This window comes from Aptenodytes forsteri, unplaced genomic scaffold (assembly GCF_000699145.1).
Source record: "Aptenodytes forsteri isolate BGI_AS27 unplaced genomic scaffold, ASM69914v1 Scaffold136, whole genome shotgun sequence".
Taxonomy (NCBI): domain Eukaryota; kingdom Metazoa; phylum Chordata; class Aves; order Sphenisciformes; family Spheniscidae; genus Aptenodytes; species Aptenodytes forsteri.
In genome coordinates this window covers 3,318,053-3,327,320 of record NW_008796111.1, presented here as the reverse complement: position 1 = coordinate 3,327,320, position 9,268 = coordinate 3,318,053, and the positions used below count along the sequence as shown (strand labels likewise).

The 9,268-nt window shown below is 39.5% G+C and overlaps 1 protein-coding gene across 1 annotated transcript in view; it reads right to left on the bottom strand.

The window, feature by feature from the left end:
* Positions 1–8,082, bottom strand: part of STKLD1 (serine/threonine kinase like domain containing 1) — a 13,348-nt gene extending 5,266 nt beyond the window's left edge. Inside the window, exons 1-11 of the mRNA XM_019474087.1 lie at positions 8,052–8,082; positions 6,661–6,735; positions 5,918–6,022; positions 5,639–5,709; positions 4,886–5,001; positions 4,280–4,392; positions 4,018–4,178; positions 3,431–3,561; positions 2,717–2,800; positions 1,258–1,374; positions 540–674 (exon numbers count right to left, since the gene is read on the bottom strand). Of these exons, the coding sequence (XP_019329632.1) occupies positions 540–674; positions 1,258–1,374; positions 2,717–2,800; positions 3,431–3,561; positions 4,018–4,178; positions 4,280–4,392; positions 4,886–5,001; positions 5,639–5,709; positions 5,918–6,022; positions 6,661–6,732 (1,105 nt within the window). The 5' untranslated portion in view covers positions 6,733–6,735; positions 8,052–8,082. The remainder of the gene's footprint in view (positions 1–539; positions 675–1,257; positions 1,375–2,716; positions 2,801–3,430; positions 3,562–4,017; positions 4,179–4,279; positions 4,393–4,885; positions 5,002–5,638; positions 5,710–5,917; positions 6,023–6,660; positions 6,736–8,051) is intronic.
* Positions 8,083–9,268: the final 1,186 nt, after the last annotated feature.

Here is a 9,268-nt window from a genome sequence, read left to right as displayed (position 1 = left end):
TTTTTTTACAGTCCCCTTTTTATTTTTTTTTTTTTTTTTTTTTAAGATTATCCCCTTGCTGCTAAATCCTTCTGTAACCATTTATAAAAACAGTCTTCTGTGGACTGTTGAACTGGCACTGAAAACAAGTAAAAAAAATCTCAGGAGAAATATCTCAGGATAAAAAAACCGAAGTAGAGAAATTAGGTAGAGTGGTTTCAATTCACCATGACACAACCAAAAATAGAATTCAGGTCATACACCCTCATTTTCCCAAGCACCACTATTTGCACAGTTTGTTCTTGTTTCCAAAACAAGATGAAATACAGGACCACTCCAATAGATACAATTCTGTAAATACCTGAAGCCCAGAAGTGTATCTCATACTTTCAGGAGTGTTATCTTACCAATATCTAGTCAATCTTACCAATATTACCACTGTTAAACTAATACCTACAGACATCCACATCTCTCAGTCATGAGTTCTGCATTGTATCTTGCATTAGATTATAAAAGTAGAAACATAAGAATATTCCCCAAAAATGAACAAGGTGACCCACCACTGGCTGAAATCATCATCAATAACGTGCAGACCAATGAAAGTAACTCTTCGTTTTCAGAGTGTTTTCTCACTGTCTCTAACAGAGAACTGGTCACATTCTCATCCAGGGCCATCGCCACATCCTGTTCTAGAGCTGTCAGAAGTAAACATTTGAACAGAACAAAGATTTCAGTGGCTTTGAATGAAGTCTGAACGCCCTGCTGTCAGCATAAGTAAAACACTCAATTAGCAGCATTTCTTCACATAACATATCCAAAAGGCACTTTAAATTTTCTTTTTCTGAAACACAATTCCTACTATTTTCAAGCTTGTATCATTATCAGGTGTTACTGGGGTAAATTGCCAAGAAAGTGACAGCAGGGATCGCACAAGAGACCAAAAAACACTTTTATGGTTTGAAATTCAAATACCAGAACACTGAGAGTCTCTGATTCATGCAATGCAGTAACACTCTACGTAACACAAAACCAAACTTGGTAGCCTAAGATCAGTAGCCTGTATTTAAAATTAACACCAACACAGAATTCACATATGCCAGTCCTGAAGAAAGTCCATGAGAATCCAGACTCTTATTAAAGCTGGTTAAATTCCTCTATTACTTTAAATTTATTCCCCAAAATCATTACTGAACCCATTTCAAACCTTATCTGCTACATCTAACTTTACAAGAGATAGGCTGTGTTACCCAGCATCAGTTGGAAGTCTCATAACTGTACCTTGACTAAGAATTTCAAGCAATACACTGCAACCATCTACTTGTAACTCGAGAGAATCTACATGAGTCTTCATGGCAAAAATGATCAATTCTGTGAACGTTAGCAGATAGGGCAAAGCTGTGGGGAAAAGAAGTTATTTGAGACAGCATTCAGTTACACAGCTTAGAACACTCAGTGGGTATCTAGACTCCAAAACACAAGAGTTCCAGTTTCAAATAAATTTGAGTCCCTGTGGACGATGTGATATGGCAGAACAACATTCTTGAATCAAAGAGAACAAAATGCAAGTATAGGTGGAACAATACAGAGTGAATTTTGTAGTCTCTGTGGGAAATGTCTCTTAACTAGAGACAGCTGCAAGGCTACGCAAGCTAAGTGTAGCCAGCACGTTCCTCATTAAGTCACACTGGCATTGTTCACTGGTCATGTAGCAAGTTGTGGGGTAGAACATCGTGCATGAGCCCAAAACCACGCTTTTCAGAACCTGTGGAGGAAAGTATTTCACCAGGTCTCCTAGTTCTAGGAAGACTTTGAGCTTTTGGAATAGCTAATACGGCTATTCAGTGTATCCACAAATATATGATAAAATGTTGAGGAAAAATTGGATGGTTTTTAGGGCTCCATCTTGAGCACCTTCAAAGATGTGAGCATCAGCCATGGGAAGCCATGGGGCAGAAGTGCCAAACAAGTCAGACGTGTGCACAGCCTTGTATTGCTGTCAATAGGATTGAATGAGAATCACAAAGATCCATTCATTTTTTTATTTATAACCAAAGCCTGCTGTAAGACTGAGTAAAGATTTCTTCAGTAACAGAGTTGAAGATACAGGTAACCCTAAGGAAAAAAAAACAAATTATTCTTTTTCCTTATCGATTACAGATATGAACACCCCTGTGTTTTAACATCATAAGCCAATGCCAGCATTAAAATGCTATCACTATCAAATGACAGAGCATGTTATAACTGAGTTAACACAGTGCTTTGAAAATGTTGGTCTTGATCTGAAAGATTAATCTGAAAAATGTGCTGATGCTGGGAGAAAATATACAGTCTTCACCCACACAGCTTTACTAGAGACGTGTAGTTTCCTTTTGCTCTATCAGTCTCACAGCCCTAGGCATTACCCCCAAGTTGCCCCAGCACTGATATGAATTACCTTCCTCAAATGTCAGTTTGCCAATTCACCTTGGTTGCCAATTAAAATATCACTAAGTTTTTTTCCAGTGCCCATTTTTTCTTATGCAGTAAAACACCTCTGCTGTTCGACAAAAGCAGTTACAAAACAAGTACCAACACAATCACATCAACTCGCGGCCTATTCCAGTGTGTTCCAAAAATGAGAAATAGGAAGAGAGCAATTTCATTCTCATTTATTGTCATGAGAATTTTTTTCCTCTTCCTACTACCTCAAAATGTAAGGAAAGAGCAGAATAAATACATTAATAAAATAGTGCCTTACCACTTTTATCTCTTACAAAGCTGGCAAGGTGCTGAATGGCTTTAGCCTGTGCTTCTTCTATATCCCAGAAAGCCTGCATGAATTCTATGTAAACCAAGAAAATTCTTCTAACCATTTGATACAAACACTTATAAAAAGCACTCAAATTTTCTCTATTTTGTGCAAGATGTACATTCATATAAATTAAAATAATGTAATTTGTGATTGTTGAAAAGAGAAGAACTTTTCCCCTAACACATCAAACATTTAAATATTACAAAGTGTTATGATTCACCTGTATAATCTGTGTATTTGGCATTATATATTTTGGGGGCCTGTTGGAATATTAAATCAGAGCAGGGATAGGGGCTTTAAATGCATTATTCCAATAGCCTTTTCAGATTAAGATACTATCTTCCTTACTTAGAAGGAAAATAACAGAGCAGATCCTTTGTTGGCATAAATCAGCAAACATGTTAGAATGCAGACAAAATAAGGGCCCCCCAATTTTCTGAGGAATGACCTCTGACCCCATTTAACTTGTGCAGTAGGTATGGCTGGTAATCTTACGAGGTTATAGAAAAGGCTGTATAGTGATCCTTCCTCCAAATAGCATCCCATTTTATTTCAATTAAAATGAATGTCCAATAATTCATTTTCAAGTAGAAAATGGAAAACACATGGGTTTATTTCCTATGAAAATCACCATTACATTAATTTTATTTTCCTTATTACCTAGAACACTTTCGATTCCTCCCTCAAGGAGCACATCTATTATTTTGGGAGGCAAAGACTTTTTCAGATTTACTAAAGAAGCACCAGCAACAGTCAGGCATTCCCTAATAAATGGAACATCAGTCAGATCCCTAGAATTACGAGAGACAAAAGCAGTACCAATAAGTTAGAACTGGTAAGTTACAAAAAAAAAATCTACAGGCTTTGTTTCATTTTGATATAAAAAGCTAACAATACTTCTTTGAAGACTGGATTATTTTTGATAGAACTTAGACAATTTACTTCAAAACAGCTAATGAAAGAGCTTACATTGTGCAAGCCATGCTTAGGCTTCAAGTTAATGGCTTGTAAAATTCTGTGTAACATGATTTTATAATGTAATCTTCAAAAAAGGACACCTATGCATATCAGAGTGCCCACTTCTGAATGAACACCAGGTCTTTGACTTTTTTAATTACTCAATTTGTCGAGGCAGTAAGATCAGCCACCTTGACTCAATCTCTTTCAAACAGTAGCTAACATTCCCGTCCTTGTGAAGGTAGGTGGGGTTTAGGACAAAAAATAAAGGGAAAGCATCCAGAACTCACTTTGCTGTGGGTCTCATGCTGGGCTGAATCTGTAGCATCATAAATAAAATCGGAAATAAAGGCAAAGAGCTGTTATCTCCATTTTGCATCAGTGTCAGAACTCCCTCAAGACGGCTGGTATCCTGTCTAATATCCTGCAGTAAGGAAGTTATCGCTTCTGCCTGTAAAGAGTATAGTATCAGAAGAGCTTTCACACACTCGTTTACAGATATCCTGGTGGGCCAATGACATTTTAAATCTATAATGAAACTTTATTACATACATTCAGAACAAAGCAGGTCGTCATGTCAAGTAGAATACAGCCTAGAGACCAGATGTCAGACTTCTCAGTAAACGAAAACCCAAATGTTTCTGGAGCCATCCAAGACTTGCTATCTGTTGAAGTAAGAATCACATGGCAATGTTCCTGACATTGTACTATACACGGTTTTTGCTTGCACATGCACAAACCACAGGCAATTGGTTTATGTCTAAAAATAATTTAGATTCTGCAGAGATTCGACCTTTTTTTACCGGTGACATGCCACAGAAGACTAAGAAACACACTATAACTAATGAACAATTTTCTAAGATGTTACTGCATAGGTATCAAGCTAAAAAGGATTCCAACTGTATCTGTTGCAGAGTTCTGAGGCTTACAGACGTATCCATAGTTTTCAGTTGTGAACACAATTAATGTGTTCATTAACACATAGGCAACTGCCTATGAAAATCCTATTCACACTTTAGAAGACAAATAGTATAATGCGAAGAAGGGGGAGGGAAGATAATTTTTTCCTCTTTGGCTGATTTTTCTCTGAGGACTAAAAATATTCACCATAACTGAATCTTTTAAAAATAAAGTAAAAAAAGTAAAACAAATATCTACTTTCTTCCACTCTTATTTTCCATTTCATTTCATCTGTCATAAGTGTTTCTGTACTGAAGTCGCTAAGCATGAAGGACGCTTCACCAGTCACAAGTATGTTTGATGGCTTGAGATTTCTGCAACACAAATGTTTTCTGTCAGCCTGTGAAATCAGAGTCTAATGATACATAACTACAGGTTCCCAGCATCTTTACACGTCAGAAGGTTTGGGGTTTTTGGGGGTAGGGCAGGTGGGGTGATGGCGAGGGGTTTGGGGTTTTTTTGTTTGTGGTTTTTGGTTTGTTTTTTTTTTTTTAAATATACAAGTGATAATCAACTGAAATACAATTATTTTCTTCTTTTACTGTGAAATGCTTTAAAATTTGTGATTGCAACAGATTTATCTGAGCATAGAATGCAATGGTTGTCTCTTATTTTAGATACACAAAGTATACCTTGTTCATCACAGCCACCAAAATGTAAGCACTAACAGAGATGGTCAATATTCTAATATTAAAATTAATATTAGAATTTTAGCACATTCAAAACAGAGAGAACACCTCTTTCAAACAGTAATTCTAGACAAAAACAAAAGAAACAGACGACTTCAGACATCACAGAAAACTAATCTATACATGAAGTCCAGAACTTCTAATCCTGCTCCCCCTTTCGAACTGTAAAATTCACTGCCTCTCAGTGAACAGCTGTGCTGAACCCACAGTCACTACAACGAACACTGACCTATCAGACAAAGAGAACAAGATTTCTACTCACCTGTGGAAAATATTTTGTTTGTGTATATAACACAAAGCATCCACCATCTGTCCCAGGAACTTCATAATCACCTGTTGAGGGGAATATACATGAAAGCATTAACAGAAACACGGTAACTTCCAAATATCTTTTGGAAGATAGCTTCCAAAACCACCCTTCAGCAAAACACTGTGCTTTGAAGATTTTGGGGAGGACTTTGAGAAAGAGGGAATACAGAGGAAAAAATATAAAAGCAGTGAGACTGTCAGTTCAACCAGATGCCTCTTCTGTACTTTTTACCATGTCTGTTATTTTTTCCGATTTCTGCCTTTTTTCCTTGATTACAGATGAAAGATCTCCTTGGCCCGAGTGCTGCATTACCAGACAAAGGAACAGAGATGATATCTGTAATAAAACATTACACCAAAATTATCTAATTGTTTGCAGGTAATAACATATCCAGTAAGAAAGACAAAACAGAGCACTTGGCCAAACCGGTGGGTGTGAAGTTCACCAATACCAAGGTGTTCCGAGATGATTAATCTCTCACAGAGGAGATAATATTTACTTTCTTTTATTAAAAATACAGCATGTCTGTTGTTTTCTTAAAAAAAACATTATCAAGCATCTTATCTGAAGCCGTATGGGACAATTCAAGTCAAATATACATCCATAAAATCCACACAAGTTTTGCCACAGCACTGAATAAAATCTGCAAATAAGTAAGTCAGGGCTTTCAGCTTCCTATAGTCTCCTATAAAAGGGTTTTCATGCAGCATTGAAAATCAGTATTGCACACTGATTCACATCAGAATCTGTGAGTCAGCGTGCAATACTGCCATGTGATGGACTCCAATCCATGTATCTTCACAGCTTTTCAGCATGTTTATTCAGGAGTTAAAAAAGCAGGCTTGTTTCAAATCAAATAACCTTTTTTTTTAGCATCTCACACCAATGACCCCAAATTTAAACCTGCAAAAATGCTTACATGCCTATAACATTAACCACGTGTTTCAGTTTAACCAATCCTATTTCATTCTCACCTCATTATCCCAAGTCACAAACAATTCCTTGTAAGCACAGATGTTTGAATGATGAAGCTTTAGCAAATCCATTGCCTGCATAGAATAAAAAAAAGAGAGCACTTTCTATAGCTACACAGTCCTTCCCACTAAACAGGACCTTAAATAATATCCTAAGCCAGTTCCTGACTTGTTCACGCCACATGTCTGATCGAATTCTTTCAATGTGCCAGCTCTGTATATATTTGCATGCACAAGTGTCAAGTCAAGGAAAATATTTCAGACTCTACTCAGTGTAATACTGTAACAGCCTTGTGAGATTCAAGGATATAAACTGATCCTTAGGGAGATGATATGTAATCAACCCCCTTCTTCAGTTCCTAACATCCAAACCTGAAAACACATCTTAGAATATGAAAGTCAAGATGATTTTACTAGCGTAGCCGTTATTTCCAGTAACCCCCATGCAAGCTTGAACCTCAGAAAATATGATGACACTAGTGAGATGCTTATCTCCTTGAAGCTGGTTTCTGTGTAAGGCCCTAACAACTACCAATTACTTCAGCAAATTCGCTGATGATGTGAAAGGTATAAAGAATTCAACTTACTCTCCTGTAGTTGCGTTTGTGGCTGTGCAAACACAACAGAAAAACTAAGAAGAGCCGCGCTCCCCGCTGGCACAACTGCATGTATTTCAATAGACACGTACATCAGCAGAAAAATTGGATCAAACTTTAGCAGTAAAGCCAGTCTCGGTACATAAAGAGGTCACCTCTCTTGAGTAGGATGAAGCATCTGTACAGACACGTATTCTCACTCATTTTCAACTGCAGATGTCATGCATGCTGGACACTGAGACTAATCCACTATGCGCTACTTCACATATTTTGTTGAAACAAATTTCGGTATTTTAACAGTATTTCTGATGTTGCTTCTTACTCAAGGCATTGAAACAAGTTTGCACAAAAAAAGTACAACAAAGGAAGAAAACCAGTCAAATCATTCACATCAAAAAATGACCAACTCTGAGAAATGAACATATAACAAAATATGTTAACTAGAAATCGAGTTCTTAATAACAAACTGTAAACAGACCAAGGTTCTCCTTCAGCTTAAAGGCCAAAAGGATGAGCTTTGCTCTTTGTCTTCAGCACAAAACAAATACGAACCCTGAAAAAGGACTATCCTCTGAGAACAGCTGTCCATTTGAATCCACATAGTCAAACGTAGGAACAATTAATACAAAATCCTGGCCTGAGCTCAAGCAGAGGGCAGGGAGAACACCCCTCAGATAGTCCTACCTGATTTACATCTTGACTATTTACTCAGTTAATCCTTGTAGATAAAAGGCTTTGTTCTGTTAAGACTTTGGTCTTTCTAAGTGAGATAGTAAAGAAAAACTGCACTGATACCTCCTTCAAGGCCTCATTTGCTTGCTTTTCTTCAATGCATTCAACCTGCACCAAACAAAAGACGAGATTGTAATAGAGACAGGCGAACTTTAAGCCAGAACAATCTTGCTGAGAGGACTGGAAATGCAAATTGTGTACGAATTGGCATAAATTTTCAACGATAGCTCCAATCTCTAATGTTTGGAGCAGTCTTCTTGTTGGGAGATGGCCAGAAACAGAGCTTTAAACAAGTCTGCGACAGCTAGCCAGTCCTTCTCCTGCACTGTCAAAGTAGCAGTAAGCTAAGGTGAAAACATACTGGATGGACCTAAATAGGCTGCTCCCATTTCCCCACTTTTAACCTCAACATTCTAGTAAACTGACCCGAATCCTCCGATTTCCAAAACAGCCGCACACTAAGATGTAAGCCTGCTCTTACTCAGTGGCCAAGCTGCCTAACGTGTTTGTCTCTGTTACTATCAGAAGGGCCCATGGAGATGACAAACGTGCCAACGGACTCTCGTTTTCCTGGCAACCACCTTCTCACCTGCTTTATTATATATTTCTTCTCCGCACCCTTTTCCGTTTTCAACTCAACTACCAGCATAGTGCCCAGCGCCCCAGGCTGGAACTGCCCCAGCACCTGCAGGGCAGAGGAGCGACGCCGATGCACTTGCTCGGCTGCAAGTGGTAGAACCACCAAGGCAGAAAGGTCCTTCAAACCACTTTCCCACAGACACCCTCCACACGGCACACACCTCCAGTTCCCCGTGGCAGGACCGCAGGCACCCCCCATCTGCACCCCAACTCTCGAGAGGCACACAGGCCTCCCTTCCCCTCTGGGACGTTTCCCCTCACTCCTCACCCTGCTGAGCAAAACATCCCCATCTCCCCAGGGCCATCCACACCCCGGAGCTCCCCTCCCCGGGACCACGTAGGCCCCTTCCTCAGAGGAGCTTACACCCTCGTGAAGGCCACACACCCCCTCCTCGGGGCCACCTGCACCCCCGCCAGGGCCATGTACCCCCCCAGGGCCACTTACACTCCCTCCCCATGGTCCCGTACTACACCCAGGGGTACCTACACCCCCTCCCCTAGGCCACAAACCCCTCCCCAAGGCCATGTACATCCTCAGGGCCACTTAACTAACTAACTAACACACACACTCACTCACTCTCTCTCTCTCCCCCCCCTCCCCCCCCCCCCCCCCCCCCCCCCCCCCCCCCCCCCCCACACCC